The 16,997-nt window shown below is 47.6% G+C and overlaps 2 protein-coding genes across 18 annotated transcripts in view; both read left to right on the plus strand.

The window, feature by feature from the left end:
* The first annotated feature begins 455 nt into the window (after positions 1-455).
* Positions 456-8,860, plus strand: LOC121592645 (mediator of RNA polymerase II transcription subunit 12). Of its 8 annotated transcripts, none has more exons than XM_041914314.1 (5): positions 456-868; positions 3,692-5,286; positions 5,875-5,895; positions 6,299-6,411; positions 6,925-8,860. In XM_041914314.1, the coding sequence occupies exons 1-5, from the start codon at positions 852-854 to the stop codon at positions 7,198-7,200; spliced, it is 2,022 nt and encodes a 673-aa protein (XP_041770248.1). In that variant the 5' UTR covers positions 456-851; the 3' UTR covers positions 7,201-8,860. The 8 variants fall into 8 exon arrangements, with proteins under 8 accessions (XP_041770248.1, XP_041770258.1, XP_041770217.1 ...); XM_041914324.1 differs by having other exon boundaries at positions 3,695-5,286; XM_041914283.1 differs by having other exon boundaries at positions 457-868; positions 3,636-5,286.
* Positions 8,861-10,777: 1,917 nt separating this feature from the next.
* The window catches only part of LOC121597835 (uncharacterized transmembrane protein DDB_G0289901), a 13,161-nt gene continuing 6,941 nt past the window's right edge, over positions 10,778-16,997 (plus strand). For 4 of the 10 annotated variants that reach the window (XM_041924060.1, XM_041924068.1, XM_041924078.1 and 1 more), the window contains exons 1-2: positions 10,779-11,007; positions 11,728-12,090. The gene's annotated coding sequence lies outside the window, so the exon portion shown is untranslated. The other 6 variants (XM_041924013.1, XM_041924003.1, XM_041924022.1 and 3 more) reach the window with 6 other exon arrangements.

Here is a 16,997-nt window from a genome sequence, read left to right on the forward strand (position 1 = left end):
TATTTCCAATGGGGAAAAAACCTGCTCGAATGTCTGTGGAAATATCCCCAGCTACATGGGAACAGAAAATTATCTCGACACAAAAAAACCCTTTTCAAATTTCCTTCTTTGTTTGGACCAGTGAAAAAACTACACCACTCATACAGCCCAAATGTCAAACATCACTGTCCCAAAACTACCCCTATCATGTATAAATCTTGTTCGAAGGGATCATGAGTGTTGTTTGTAATTATTTCTTGCATTTTTTCCATATTTTAGTGACTTTTTTGTAACATTTTTTTTTAGTTTTTTTTTCGAACAATAATTTGAACCCAAAATGCTCAACCGTTGAAATTGTGTCTCCCTTCCCCCCCTCTAGTCCTGTTTGCTCAGGCCAGGAGCAAAAACGTCAAATTCCGTGCAAGCTGTCAAAGCGTCCTTTTTTCCCAAGAAAACCCGTCATCCCCTGTGTGGCTGTGTAAACCTTGCGCAAACGCTCTCATTCGGGCGCACGACGCAAGAAGAAGAAAAAACACGCACACACACACACCGACACACCGACACACACGGGGACGAGCTGTGCACGCACACATCGCACCAGCAAACCCAGGAGGGGGACCGCATTTGACGGTGGATGGTTCGCCAGTTTTTCACGCTCGCAGGCACCCTCCAAACCGCGAGAGTGTGTCAGGCAGGCCACTCTATTTGCAAACATTCGCGCATTGATAAAACAAGTGTGTGTCGTCGTCGTCGTTCGCCGTTTGTCGTCATCGTACGTGAGGATATAGCGCCCGTGTGTGGTGCCGTACGGTGTGTGCTCCCGGGGCTGCTGCTGAACACGGAAAAACGAAAAGCGCTGCAACCAACTCTCGATGGAACATGACTTCAGGTACAGGTGACTCGTTGCGGGGGTGGCTCTGTGTCTGTGTATGTATGTGCGCGTGTGAGTGTGTGCGCGTTTTAAGGGGAGGAGGGGGGGGGGGCTTGCTGGAAAATGGATTTCGCACGCACGCACAGAGTTTTTCTTTTCACACACCCCCCGCCCACCTTCCACATCAACCTCCCCCCCCCACCGAACAGAACCTATCTGCTCTGCTCGGCTCTGCTCCGGGTCCCTGCAACATTGCCAAATGCATTAAAAATTTCCCAACACCCTCCTCCTCCCCCTTCAAACCATTTTCGTGTATGTTTCTGTGTGCGCTACTGTGTGTGTGTGTGGCTGTTCAGGTGCAAAAGGCGATGAAACGACCAGAAGGAGCGAAGGGCTGTTTGTGTATGTGTATGTGTGTCTGTGCGTGTGTGTGTGTGTGTGTGTCGATGAAAATTTGTTGATGGAAAAACGCGTAGTGGAAAAACTGTCGCGAGAACAATTTGAAACATTTCATACCAGCGTAGTGATTGGGTGCGGAAGGGGTGGAGGTAGGGTGGGGGGGGGTTGATTTTCCGTTGTTGTTTTCGCGGTGGCCGATTTGGGCAGGTGAGAGAAGTTTTTCCCGTTTTTTCCCTACCACAACCGGACAACGGCACCCGTGTGTGTATGTGTGTGTGTGTGCGTTTTTGTTTCCTTGCTGTATGCGTGCGTGTGTTTGTGTGTATGTGTGTGTGTGTGCGAGTGTTTCATCCGGAAATGGTACGGCTGGAGGGGCTTTTCTGGATCTTTTTTTCTTCTCTCGCTTTGCTTTTCCCTTTTCTCTCTCTCTTTATTACTCTCCCTCTCTCACTCTCTCTCAGGCAGGTTAATTTAGCTATTTTTTGTGTGTGCTTTGCTCTTCCTCCTCCCCCCACAATGGCACCTACCAGCCACTCGCTTCGTTTCCCGCGGTTGTGTGCAAAGTGCGGAAAAACGCACGAGAAAGAGAGAGAGAGGGAGAGTGAAAAAAACGAAGGAGGTGGGTTTAATAATACAAAAGAAAGAGAGAGAAAAAAAACCCGCGACCCTTTCTTTGCGCCCAACAGCGGGTAGGGAAACACGGGAGCCATTTTCCTTCGTGCTTCATCCTTTGCACGTGTGTGTGTGTGTGTGAAGTTTTTTTTCACTTTTTCTGTTTTTTTCTTCTTCTTCCTTCGGCGCAAATTGGTTGGGGGAAGGAGCAGGGGGAGGGGAGAGATAAGGCTGGTAAGGATTCGCCAGGCGTGCAGCACGCACGCACGCACACATACAAAGCCACAGACACAAACAGTGAGTGATTGCATACTTGCAGGCGCGCGCTGCGAACGTTCGAAACAACACAAAAAAAACACAAAAAATACGCCGAAGTGAAACCAGCCCTCGAGGAAAATACATCATACACCGCCACCGCCACCACCACCCCGTGCCTCTCCAATCATCCTGTTCAAACCATTTTTTGGACCGCCGTGTGTGCGTGTGTGTGTGTAACTATTCCGAAAAAAAACTTTTCAATCAACAAAGTTTTCCTCCTGCTGGTGCTGTGTGTGTGTCCGAATGTGTGTCTGTATGTGTGTGTGTGTGATATTTTTTTCCATTTTCCCTCACTTCGCTTTCCCACTGCCAGTAAAGGAGACACTGTGTGCGTGTGTGTGTGTGTGTATGTATGTGTGTCTCTCAGCTCGCCCCTCTAACATTTTAACCCCCCTCCCCTTCATTCGTGGAAATTGGGTTGCCCAAAGGGAGCAGAAGCAGCAGGGTTTGAATTATTAAAAGCAAAATGATGATGATCACACACACACACACACACACAAACACAAACGTGCGCGCGCGCGCACTTACACACACACGCACGCGTGCACAAACACGTTTCAAAACAGAAAAACAACAAACACACGCAGCGCTAGCGAAATGTGTGTGCGGGAAGGATTATATCATAAGTTTGGGGCACGTTTTCTTTTTGTTTTAATGAAACATTCATCCTTTTTTTAGTGGTGGGACGGGGGGGGGAAGGGTGGCAAGGGTGAGAGAGAGAGAGCACGATAGTGAGAGAGGTAAGGGCCACTGAAACGAGGGATACGCATTGCCAAACGCGTGATGGAGCTCGACGACCAAGGGATGAGAAAGAGGAGGGGGGGGGGGAGGGAAGGCCCTTACCTACACAGTGTTTAGAGTTCGGGAAGGGGTAGAGGAAGGTGGAGGGAAATGAATGATGGAGGTCTATCTTGTTAAGGGGGGGGGGGGGGGGGGTGCGAAGGGAATTCATGCGTACGTGAGTGTTGTTGTGTGTGTGTGTGGTTGCGTGTGAAAGTAGTAAAATAACTGACGAAGAAACCCTCCACGGTAGGAGAGCAGGAAAAGCGAGGAAAAAGGGCAAAACGAACAAGAAGAAGACACGACTAGGAGAAGGGAAGAGAAGAGGATGGGAGGTAGGCAGGGAGTGTTTTTATATTGCATCAGGAGGAGCTATTTTAGTACGTCATAGCTGGAGAAGGTTTTTTTTCCCTTTTCTTATTTGAAACACAGACAACAACAAATAGAAAAGTGTGCCCGAGTGTGTGACAGTTTTGTTAATATTTTCTCTCTCTCTCTCTCTCTCTCTCTCTCTCTCTCTCTTCTTCTCTCTGTTTTCCTGCTCTGTGTGTGTTTCTGGAACTCATGCTCTATTTTTGTTTGCTTCATCTTCTTGTTTCTTCCCCATCGTTTGCGGTCCTTTCCCCACTCTCCCCTTCAACCACCGAAAACTCCCACTATGCGCTCCCATACGCAGACCGCTGAACAGTACACGATGGAGCAATGCAATAACGATCGTCCTTGTGTTATCAGTAGTGGAAACTTTTTTCCCCAGAACTCCAAGAGTAGCGCGAAACAGCAGCAGCAGCAGCAACACACACAGGCAATCAGCAAGCATCTAACGCAAAAGGATGACCCGCACCTGCACAGCCCGCACCACCAGGACCAGTCGTCGCTCGGCGAGATCGAGGTGATTCTGGTGCAGCAGCACAAACAGGACGCCCTATCGGTGATCATCCATCCGCAGGAGAGCATGCAGCAGATCAACATGTGCCTGGGCAGCCAGAACCCGGGCTCGGTCGACTCGATGATGTCGTCCGACTTTCAGACGCTCTCGCCGATGCACGACCGGGACTCGCCGGTCAGCCTCAACACGAACACCTCGTACGCGACGCTCACGCCGCTGCAGCCGCTGCCCCCCATCTCGACCATGTCGGACAAGTTCGCGTACTCGATCGGGGGCAACATCTGCGAGGCATTTCCGGGCATCAACAGCGGCGCGGTCGGCGTCAACATCGAGATCAACTCGTGCTACAACCTGGAGAAGCTGGGCGTCATCCACTCGCCGGTGCATCTGAGCGCGGTGCAGGAGCTGTCGCCGGACGGCGGGGATGTGGTGCACTCGCATCACCATCAACAGCAGCAGCAGCAGCAGCACCAGCAGCACCAGCAGCAACAGCAGCACCAGCAGCAGCACCAGCAGCACCAGCAGCACCATCACCACCATCACCATCATCCGGACGTGCTGCAGGAGAAGGGGCACGGGCTGAAGGAGCACGGGCTGAAGGAGCATCTGGCGGGCGGGCCGGACAAGGACCCGACGCTGCAGGACGCCGACATCAAGGGCGGCGGCGGTGGCGGTGGCGCTGGCAACGGCGATCCGTGCATACTGGTGCGCGGCTCGCCCGGCCTGGACGACCGGTTCCTCGGGTCGGGGAAGGAGCTGGTGGTGCGGCACCATCCGAAGGACGACGGGGAGCAGTTTAGCGGCACAGTGCAATACCTGGAACATCCGAACGGGTCGGACGTGGTGCTACACGGCACCGGCAACGGCTCCGGACCCGGCGGAGGTGATAGTAGCGGCGGCGGGGGAGGCGGCGGCGGCGGCGGCGGCGGTAGTGGCAGCATCCTGACAGGCAAGGAGCACCACCAGTCGGTGTTTCTTAACAAGTCTTTCAGTTCAAAAACCAACATAAGCGACCTTAACCTGTGTAAAGAGATTGTTATCGACGACGTGTACGAGGAGTCGGAGCTGGACCACGTGAAGCTGGAGGAGAAGAAGCTGGAGGAATCGTGCAATCAACCATTGACCAATGGCGGCGGGGCCGCCGCCGGCAAGAGCGGGTCGTGCGTGTCGCTCGGCGACGTCGGCTGCCTGAACGGGGACCTGGAGGAGATCAACACGAAGGAGCTGGCGCACCGGATCAGCTCCGAGCTGAAGCGGTACAGCATCCCGCAGGCGATCTTCGCCCAGCGGGTCCTCTGCCGGTCCCAGGGCACCCTGTCCGATCTGCTGCGGAACCCGAAACCGTGGTCGAAGCTCAAGTCGGGCCGCGAAACGTTCCGCCGGATGTACAAATGGATACAGGAGCCGGAATATCAGCGAATGTCTGCACTCAGGCTCGCAGGTACCGATCCATTCCCTGTCTGTTTGGTGTGTTTGTGTGTGTGTTTGGGTGTGTTTTTGCCGGCACGCTCACTTTTTATTTCTTTTAATTTGCTCTCTTCCTTTTTGTTCTAGCACATCTGCTCTAGTCCAGTACCTATTGTGCGTAGAATTATGTATTTATTTATTTGTTTTTATTATTTACTGTGTAAGCGCACCATCGAGTAAACTGCCCGAAACGTGATAAACCACTTTAATGTTTGTTTTCTTTTGTTTTTTCTTTTTTTTTGTTTTGTTTCCTTCTCGCTGTTTGCCTTTCTACTGTGCCCTCCTTTGCTACTTGAGTTTAGTTCCGCATTCGTGTTTTTTTTTCACTTGCATTGAAGTCGTTTGTTTTCGCACATTTGGTTTGTCAGTTTTTCCTTCTTCTTTTGGTTTTTTTTGTTTTTAAAGTTTCGCCTCACTCCGTTACTCGTTCGTGCTAGTCGTGTTTTTGTGTTGTTGTTTTGTTTTGACTCTCCGTAATCTACCAAACTTACCGGAAAGAGGGATGACAAATGGATGGTTAACCTTGTGTGATTTTTTCTCTCTCTCTTTTCTCCTTTTCAAGCAACTCAATCGGCGAAACCAGGTTATTGCTCTTTTCCATTGTTTCCTTTACTATTTCGATGTACTATCCCTAGCGATGCTGCGTTGAAAAGCAAAAAAAAAAAACGAAAAAAAAAAAACTAGTAAACCTCCAACACTTCCCGCTCCAACATTTCCATACCAACATTCCTTTTTCGTCCTGTATGATATGCTCGAATCTCTAACACGTGTTTTATTAACCAACTTTCTTCACTCATATTTATTTCTCTTCGCTTGCCATGAACAACGTCTACTACTCGTACTACTACTACCACTACTACCACTACCTTGGATAACATCAAACTGGTTGGATTGTGTTTGGTTGTGTATCTCTGTGTGTCTGTGTGTGCGCGTTTGGGGGCGCGTTCGGTGGCCCGTTCTCGCCAACTACTAACACCTACTAACAGTTAACTCTAAGAAGCCCGAAGAGCCCGAAAACCACGTCATGATGGGACACACGAAAAAACCTCGACTAGTCTTTACAGATCTGCAGAGAAGGACCCTTCAGGCAATTTTCAAAGTATGACATTTTTCTATCCGTGTTGTAGCCATTTGCGTGTGTTTGTGTGTGTGTTTATGTGTTTTTCTTTTTTTTTTGTATGATTTATTCCACTTTTTGGTTCGATTCGCTCGTGGATTTTGTTTCGCGTGATGCGTTTTGTTGTGTTTATGTTTGACTTTTTTTGTTGACTTCATATAGATCACTTTATGCACTCCATAGTCGATCATTAGCCCTTCATACCAGTGTATACGTACGTATGAACGGTGCCAATTGCCCAATACTCTCATATCCACTGGTTCAAAAAAAAAGCGGACGACACGAAAAACAAAGGTGATTTATAGTGTTTGCTTTGGTTTACCTCTTTTGTGTGATATTATTTATATTTCGTCACCTTCCATTGGTTTCCATTCAACCATGTGTTTCCATTAATCAAACAATAATATTTTGCCCGGGTGAGCTATAGGCAGAGCGCAGTGCCCCAAGAAACAAAACAAAAACCCCAATGATGCACGATTGTGTGAACCTTTGCAGGAAACTAAGCGGCCTTCAAAGGAGATGCAAGTTACTATCGCTCGTCAGCTGGGACTGGAGCCCACGACGGTCGGGAACTTTTTCATGAACGCACGGCGACGCTCGATGGACAAATGGAAGGACGAGTCGATGAAGGGTCGGAGCAGCAGTAGTGACAATGTTATACTAGAGCACCTGAAGGACGATTCGTCCGACGAGAACCTGGGCTACGATAGTGCGTTCGTGTCCGGCGACGGTCCGCTGGAGCACAACTATCAACAGCACGTTCTCAACTAATGCAAAAAAAAACAAGCAAAGTAAAAAAAAACTTAAATCAATTCCCTTATTTAATTTATAAATTAACTAGAGAAAAAGAAAAAAAACAACAACAAAGGAAACAACACTAAAGCAAAGACAAAGCAAGGTCACGACTAAGATTTAGTAGAAACAAGAAGAAAGAAAAAAACAAACAAAATGAAACAACCCCTCTCTCCTCCCAGGCGTTAAGCAATAGACGCTTGTGTAACCACTAAGCTAATGGTTAAGAGTTGGAACACGGTAGCGATGGTAGTGAAAGAGTTAGAGAGGTAGAGATAGAAAGAGAAAATAAAAAAAAGATAGAAAGAAAGATAGAAGAGCGAGAGAGAGAGAGAGAGAGAGAGAGAGAGAGAGAGAGAGAGAGAGAGAGCGAGAGCAAGAGCGGAAAAGAAATGCTAGATAAAGCAAATCAAACACAAGAAAGATAGCAAACATACAAACAAACAAAATGAACAAAAACAAGCAGCTAACTCAAATAACAATAAAACAGACAAACACACATAGACATACATGAACACATGGAAAACACAAACAAGGGTGAATAAAACTGATAAAAGAGGGGAAAACATAAAAAGGAACACGAAAACCACACACCAAACCGTAACCAAGCACTCAACAACACGCATACCAACAGCAACAACAAACAAACAAACAAACAAAAAGGATACACTTTATGCCAGAAGTAATTGCAAAGAACATTATGTAGAATTATTCAGAGTAATTGGACAAGTAAAAGCAAACTATATTGTACGGGGCAAATTGGCGAAACAAGTAAGTAAAGCGGTAGGCAAAGCGCAATCCTTACGATATCTGCAATCTGGGTCCGAGCGAAGGCTGAGAGCGAACGCGCTAGGAAATCCAGCAATGGGACAGCGGAAGCGAGAAGGTGCAAATATTGCGGTCTTACAAAAAGAGAGAGAAAAAAAGGAAGAAGAAGTATAACAAAACAAACAAAAAATACCATCGTAGGTGTGTGCTATCCCAAAGCAAGCTTGTGAGATAATATCGTATGAATTTTTGCGGTTTTGATTTGCTGAATTAAAGGACGGTAATGAATTGTTTCCCCCATTTTGTTTCGTTTCGATCTACGCCGTATGCAAACAAAAAGCAAGGTAATATATGGCGGGAACGGTAGTTGAAAAATCGTATATGAGCACTTTACGTCAAAACAGTACATTCCTCTAGCTTTACACGACACTCATACGAGAGGGAAGAGAAAAAAAAACTCACACAAACACACACACACACATACTATATTACGTTACGTGATAGATTGGCTTATTTCAAAGGAAAGAAAATACACACACAGCAACACTAAAAAAACACAGCAAACGAACACAACTAATAATTAAATGCCTCCTGTAGTTTGGCTCACTCTCGAAAAGAAAAGCTACCGAAAAACGGAACCTAGCGGAACACAGAGACATAAACAGAGCAAATACAACAAAAACACACTCACACATACACGAACAAATAGAAGAAAAACCTGCAATATGTAACTCAGCAAACAACAAACTAGGAGTAGAGATTAAAAAAAAAAACAAAACAACAAAAAACAAAGCAAACCAGCAGAATGATTCCAAAAATTGTACATGTACTGTAAAATTGAATGCCGTATCATTAAATGATTTCAAACAAATAGAGAAGAAAATGAAAACACCTCCCCTGTATCTAGCCTTTAGCAAATAATTTCGTTGTGTTTTGTTATACTGTTGGCATGCTGAAATTGTACGAATATTAGTGCTATCTTATTGTTTGAATCTGCAATCAACACTGTCCGTTCTTCCTTCGATCTATTTGGAGGTTCATATTTGTCCGGAGTTTTTGGAGTCGCTATGTCCTCGTGAGATTGAGTGATTCTAGACGAGACTGCTGATATTTTTGAGAAAATGTTACACAGTATTACGGTAAGATTGTTGCAGGACATGCAAGAGGATGATTAGTGAATAGTGTGTAAGGAAGGCGGGTCGACTTGTCCCAGAAGATTGAAGGATATCTGAAAACTATCGATAAGTCTACCAATGACTAGGTCTAGCGATGTTTCTTTTTTTTTTTTCAAATTCTACCTTGATTTATGGTTTTGATAGTCGTGCGATGTATTTGTACAAGACTATCAAATGCAAATCTTGTGAGGAATTTAACATACTGGCGGAAAAGAGTTCACATATGGGCCCGTTGTTGAGGATCTGTTTGATACACGAAGATAGCTTAGGTATCTCGAGAAAAAACGCGTTTGCATCCTCCACTCGGATGTCCCAAGGCTCGTGCCCATAGAGGACCATCGGGGGAGTCAGCATGTGATATTCTTGCGATCTCGAAGTTTTGTGGGTCTCATAAGTTATTGGAGATCATTGGATTTCGTTGTTCTAATCATGCAAATATAGCAGAACTTTTCTACCGCCCAATAGAACCTATAGAACTATCCCGGGCAAACATTCCTACAGTTAGCTAATTCCGATTCATTCTGGAGTGCGTCTGACCCATCATCGATGTTGTTTTGTTGATGATGTCGATGTCATCCGTGAAATTGGAGAGACTGGTAGAAGGTCGTGGCACGGATGTCGTTGTCTAGCTTCGCGCTTTGTATGACGTCTTCCAAGGCGATGTTGAAGAGCAGATAGGAGCAGACAGGTCATACCTTCCCTTAGACCTGTGTGAGGTTCGAACGATTTGGATATCATATTGGATACTCTTACGTTGCTCGGCATCACTGCATGGTGGCCTTTAATAATAATTACACTTGTGTGCTATTCTTATCGTTCTAATTTGAATCGTTTATATTGTCACGTTCTTACCAGAGTTAGAATCCATGACTACGATTGACTATTGACAAATAATTTGATCCAATTTTATTCAGCTGGCTTGAAACAGGCGTACTAGTCCACATTTGTACCAGTTCTTCTTGATATCTTGGAACTACTAGGTCTTGAGAATTCGTTTATTGAGCTGAGAAAAACTGAGTAGGAGTTTAAGTTTCAGATACAGGAAGATTGCCATAGTTATCCCTTCCGTTAATATCCCCCAGGGGAGGAGAAATTTACCTTCCGGTAGCTCGTGAAAGCTTTCGTGGACTAAGACCTACCGCTCCTAGTACCAAAGAGGAAAAGTCTAGGAGCACAGGCTTTTTGGTTGTTCAGGTCTTCTTTATAGCACATCGCAGTTGCGGTGTCACAGACCAAAGAGTAACTAACTGTTACTAGCCAACTGGCAAACAAAGTGTTTCAAACAGATATGACATCTAAGTTCTCAGGACATGGAACATGTAAAAAAAAACAACTGCCACATGAGTGTCAGTTTGAAAACAAACGTTCAAACTGGCTTTCAGCTTGGTGTAATTGACTGCACTTTTTCGTGTTCTTTACTTATTATATGGCATAAAATTAATAGATAAAACTATATACACATACTTTCCTAATCATCCTCCCAGCAATCCCTTCGTTTTGAAGTAATGAAACAGCAACAGAAAAGGCGTCCAATAAAAAAGAGGCCCTACACCGAGCCACCCTATACCACTGTCACAGTGCCGCTGCTGACACCGTCTGTCAAAGGGTTTGGTTGGTGTGCTTTTGTGTGTGTGTGTGTGTGTGCGCCTGTGCTTGGGGGTTTGTGCGTTTGCGCAACCCAAAAGTGTGTGCCCGCTCCTCGTGGGTGTGTGTGTGTGTGTGTGTGTGTGTGTGCGCGTGTATTCCGTGTTCCTTGTGACATACGTTCCAGCCGTCGCGCTCGAATGTCACTTTCGCCGCCGCGGTACACGCAGGAGAGCAAAACAAAAGCAGGCGCACACAGGTGAAATAAAGCAAAACCATCCCGGCCACGGTAATAGAAAATAAAAACAGCCCAGCATACAACCCAAAGTACCAGAGACAGAAACCACGGGAGAGGTTGTGAGTGACCCCGGGGTGAACCGTTGTACCGAGTGTGCCGAGCGTGCATAGGGGGTTCGTGCGTGAAAGATTGCGCGAAGCCGTCACAAAAGTGCCCGTGGAAATGTAACTGTATCTGTGTGTGTATGTGTGTGCGTGTGTGATATTTACAATCCCTCTTTCCCCGCATGCATGTCCATTCCATTGCAAGAGGAACAATAGATCGTGTCACGGTTTTGTTTTTTTTTTTTATTGTGTCGTGACTCGCGTCCCATCTGCTGCACACCGTGAAACGTTCGTCGCGCTAGCATATTGTTTTCCCTGTTTCCCGTTCGTGCACGTGCTCGACCTCTGTGTGCGTGTGTGCTTTCTTATTAGCTTTGAAAGTAATTGTTTTGTTAAAAATATAAAAATAAAAATAACAACTCTTTTACGGCGGTCGGGCTTCCTGTGCCGCCAATTGCACCTTCTTCGCTCTCTCTCTCTCTCTCATACCCACACGGTATCCATCCCCTGTTTTTGATTGTGTGCTCTCTCACAAACCCACCCCGATTGTGTGTGTGTGTGTGTGGATGAGAGTGGGGTGGTGTGAAATAAAAACAACAAATATTTAATTCCGCCCGTCCGGTTTCTTCGTTCTCAGCGGAAGCTGCTGACGGCAAACAAAAGAAAAGAGCGCGACTCTGTGTGTGTTTGTGTGTGTGTGTGTGTGTGTGTGTAGTGTGACCTGTGCCTGATAAACGCGGCGTGTCGATCATCGCCCGTCGTGTCACCATTAAACTCGGCGCACAATCACGCTCAAGCTCCTCCAATCCCTGCTCCACAATCAAACAAGAGAAACAAGAGGCATTTGACGCTAATACACACGCACACACATCGTGGCTGTCGCGGCGGGCCCAACTGCAACTGCACCCGGTTGGTGAAGCGGCCCAGGCCCTCAGGGGACCCGGGGAGAAGGGCGGGGAGTTCGAGGATTTCTGGTGCGGCCGTACAGTACGCGGCGAAGGTTAGTAGCATGTTGTTCTTTTTTTTTTTTTTTTTTTTTGTATACTTCTACTTTACCACTTCTGGCTTCCTTCTTCTTCGTCGTACGGAGGAGGCCCTTCGTCCAGCAAACCCTCCCCCCCCCCCCCCTTTCCTCTCGCTCCCACGATCCTGCCAATGAACTCCGGCCGGGGAGGATCTGATTGCAGTGTGTGTGCTTCAATTGTGCTGTGTGCAAGTGCAATTGTTATGAGATTGAGGGGGTGCAGGGAAAGGGTGGAAGAGGTGTCGGAGCTACCACTACCACTTCAAGAATCTAGCTGAGTGCGCGCGCGTCTGTGTGTGTGTGTGCGTGTTTGTGTGTGGGAGTGTGCAAGGAGGATGCATGCTTGCTTGCATCTTCATCTTGCTGCAGACAATAGACGCTGTGATTGAGCTACGAATACACGCACGCACGTGGAAGAAACAGCCATGGTTGTGTGTGTATGTATGTGTGTGTGAAAAGGCAAGCGGCTTGCGGCACTGCACGAGAAAGTGCATATGCAAAAGTGCAAATGCGAATGTACTTCTGTCTCACCACCCCCTACCTCCCCCCCCCTTCTCTCCCTCCTCACTTAGACAACTGCCAACGGAGCGAACGACAAACACACACACACACACAACGGACAAGAGTAATTTAAATATATTCCTCCCCCACCTCCTTCCACCAGCTCTCCTTCACCCTCCCCCTCCACCCTCTCATACATCGTAAAACCGCAAACCCACCCGGGGGCTGTTTTTCTTTACTTGCATCGCGGTATATGGATCGATCACTCCAACAAAGCCTTCCCCTCCCTGCCTACCCCATTCCGCCCCCGCCCCCGCCCCCCATCCCGCGTAAAGTAACACACGCTCCGGGTGTCGTCTTGTAAAGGTACGGCAGGGAGATGCAAAGGAAGATGGAAGGCGGTCGCGCGCACTCTATGTATAGAATAATGCGCATTACGCTTGCGAAGAAGCGTAGAACAACGGCGAGCGAAAACAAAAAGAAAAAAAGAGGAGAATAAAAAAGGTTTCAAAAGTAAGAGACGAACCGGAAAAGAACAAAAAAAAATGGAGCAGAAGGGAAAACATGTGCACAAACAACGAGGGGGAGGGTTTTGGCGGGGAGCGGGGCAGGCTGGTGGGGTGCGTTAAAATCATCCCCCCGCGGACAGCGATGGCAAATCGTGTGTCGCAGGTCGCAACGGTTTTGAACATTTGCAATTTGCCGTTCGTCGCTTGCTGTGCAGTTGCAACAATTTTTGTGTTTTTTTTCTCTCTTTCTCTCTCTCTCTTCTCTATTGCTTCTGTTTTGTTTTTGGTGGGATAATATTAGACGAAACTCTTCTAAGGCGAGACTTTTTCTTCCGAGCCGGCTTTTCTTTCCAAAATAAGGGGGGGCCAGCTAAAACGCTGTTAACCCTTTGCTAGCTTCTTGCAGGCCTGCTTGGAAGATTGGCATTGTGTGTCGATATTTATTGCACATAAAACTAGAGGAGTGGGAGGATAACAGGGAGGGGGGGGGGGGTGGATTTCTTAAGGAGTCCATTTGTTCTCTCGCTCATCCCTTTCGCTGCGCGGTTGCCGCGCCCGGGCCGCACGGCAGAAAGGCATTCGCTCGTGATGCAATTATTAAACAACTTTCGTCATGTGTATGAATTTCTTTTCACACCATACCGCTCTCGCTCGCACTCGCTGTCTCTCTCTTTCTCTCTCGCGGCGAAGGTATGGTAAGGAAAGGACATGGCAAGGTGTGGCGGTGAGCGAGTTGAAGGGTTGAAACGGGCAAGGCAATAAACGATCGCAACGACGACGACGACGACGACGTTGTCCGAGCCCGAAGATAGTTTATGCTAGCCCACACATCCCTTGCGCTCCTCAGAACAGATGCCCAACCCAATGTACGAGCCGCATATATACACACAAACACACACACATACATTTATATTATATTCACGATGCACGCTGGGCAAGCGCATGACCCTGACCGGGGCGCGTGCGGGATCCAGCGGCGGGCAGGGCGCAAGGAGCCATGCGTGGGGCGCGAGCAGGAGTCGTGGGAGGGTGGCCAGGCAGAAGCGGCAGCCAGACGGTGGTAGTACACACGGTGCACACGGGCAAAGACGTCGTCGCTTCATTTCTTCGCTAACTTCGTGCGGAAGAACAACGCGTTGTCGTCTTTTCCTGCTGTGTTTGTTGCCGTTGTTGCTGGTGCTGCTGCTGCCGCCGCCTACTGCTGCTGCTGCTGCCGCTGCTGCCGCTGCCGCTGCTGCTGCTGCTCTGGTGCGCCTGTCGTGTGTGTGTGTTTGTGTGTGTATGTGTGTGTGTGTGTGTGTGCTACAAAAAAAGTCGCGGTTTTTTTTGTTTTGTTGCGCGAACTGGTTCCTCAAACCTTGCCGGGTGTTTTTGTGCGTTGTGTCTGTGAGCGGGCGTGCTGTGCGTGCGTGCGTGTGTGGGTGCGGTGCGTCCGTGTGTCGTTACCAGCGCGCGGGGGGGGAGGAGGGTTTGACCTGACCCTCGGGCCCTAGCTGCACAATTCGGCCTGTGTGTATGTTTTTGCTCTCTTTCTCTCTCTCTATCTCCATCTCTCTCTCTCTCCGTCTGCTCTTGCGAAAGCGTAAGCGGTGCGGTTGCCAGTCGAGGGGAAGAAGGGAGCCGGTGGCTAGTTATAGAAAATCAAAAGAAAAGCCCCGAAAGCATCTGCTGTAAAAAAAACTGCAATAAGAGAATTAAACATATTTTTATTCATTCAAATAGAGCCCTTTTCATGAGCAAAATTTTGAACCAAATTCGCCTAATTTCAAAGTGGGCACAACTGATTGGTGAAACTGTAATTTAACAATCTCCCCCTTCCTTGCCATACACTAAAGGCCCCGTGGCCCTATTCTTGTCTCAAAAAAAGAAAAAAACTGCGGCCGTCCGTTTGCGCGATCGTTGACAAGCGATGAGTACAGTTTACTAGAGCGACAAAATTCGAAAGACCCCCCTCTTTCCCCCCAAACCATTCTTCCCTGCAATTGGTCAATCGATAAAAAAGATAATGAATTGAAAATTTGAATCAAAATTTAATCAAAGTCAAAAAGAAATTTAAAACAAAATTGTCCAAAAACGACAGGCACAGCAGCGCGTCGCACCGCACACGACAAACAAACAGAAGAGAAAAGATAAGAAGAAAAAGAAACCGGAAGTAAAGTAACAGCGCACGCCGCGTGCAAAAAACAAAAAAAGAAGAAGAAAAAGAAGAAGAATAAGAAGAAAAAAGAAAAGTAACCGAAGAAGAAAAGGAAAAAAGAAAAAGAGAAAACAAGGGCGAAAGAAAGCGAAAATGTTCTCGATTGAATCCATTTTAAAGTCTCAAATCTCACAGAGGTAGTGTAGCACGTCCCTGGTTCCGTTCCAGCGCACAACAGGATATGTTTTTTGTGTTTCAAAGCCGTCGAGCAAACTTGATGAGGAAACTGGTGGCCCCGGGGCGGGTCATGATTAGTATTGCCGTTTTGCTAAAGTTTCCAACGACCAAAGAAGCAATCGAACGCTGTCGAGGTGAGGAAACCACATCAACAACAACAACAACAACAACAACCAACAACAAGCAAAACCAATAAAACAACAACAACTACAACAAAATGGGATAATCAAACCGACAATACTAGCAGCAATGAGCAACAGCAAAGCTCAAACAAACAAGCAAAAAACGCAAAATGAAAAAACAAGAAATGGGAACTCTGAACTCTGAAGAAGTTGGGGGGAAAACTGCAGAAGAACAGATGAGCAGAAGAACAATAAGAAGATGAAAAAAGAAGAACAAGAGGCAAATTAGTGCAAAAGAAGAACGATAAGAAAAAGAAGAAAAACGTGTTGTGGAGGGGGGGTGGGGGGGGAGGGCGGAGTCATTTGCATTTGGAAATCTCGGGCGTCCCTGGATCTCTCTTACGCGGGGGACTAGGGATCCCGGCCAGTTGGGCCCATTCCTGGCGAGCCAAGCAAACCGAGCCAGGAGGAAAATTTGCTTGTGTTTTTCAACTTTTTCTTCTTCTTCCTCCCGTGCGAGCACTATGCCCCGTTTGGTCGTTTTCTCCCGGGCAGCAGAATGGGTGGGACAGTGGGTGGGTAGAACAGGACAGGAAGAAACCGTAAGGTAAGAGGGTGGTGGGGTGGGTGGGAGTTGGGTTAAGAAAAGCCCACCCAAGAAAGTCACCCGCATTACACGCGCGCGCGATGCACAAAACGAAGCGGTTAGTTGTTTAATAGCAACGACCAGGGCCGAGGGCGTAGTGGCTGTATATATCCTGCGTGCCGTGGTGAACCTGGCACAAGGGGAAATATATTGAAAATGCAGGGAGAGGGTTTGAGGCGAGGGCAGCTGATTCGAGCGAGGTGGGTTGTGGGTGGCCTAAGAATGCGTTCCGGCATCGGCGCAGTCCCGGCGTGTGTGTGTGCCAGTCGCTGCCTCAGTAGCGTGATGGGAGGGTGGGTGAGTGGGTGGGAAAAACTGTCGATTTTCCCTTACTAGCCTAGTGCTAGCCGTTCCTTGCCTGGGAAGAACTTGTTGGTGCGGGCTGCGGGGCAAGGTTTCATTGCCTCTTTGCCCCTCCAAGCAAGGGGTGGCGGGTGGCGCAGAGGGCTGATGTGTTGGGCGGAACAACTGTGATAGTTGCTGCGAGGCGCGCACTATTATTAAACAACGAACGCGCTATGGCGGGCTCAATTAACCATTTAAACAAATCACGGACGCACCACCGAGATAGGGTTCGAGGGTTGTTTTTTCTTTGAGGAGGGAGGGGGCACTGGTGCGGGAGATAATGTGCTCAAAATGGTAACGGGGGGATTTTTTTGTATCTTTTTTAACGACCAAAACAATATGCAAATGAATTTTACAAACACAATATTTTGTGGAAGTTTTCACGA

This window comes from Anopheles merus, chromosome X, assembly GCF_017562075.2.
Source record: "Anopheles merus strain MAF chromosome X, AmerM5.1, whole genome shotgun sequence".
In the NCBI taxonomy this organism is placed as follows: domain Eukaryota; kingdom Metazoa; phylum Arthropoda; class Insecta; order Diptera; family Culicidae; genus Anopheles; species Anopheles merus.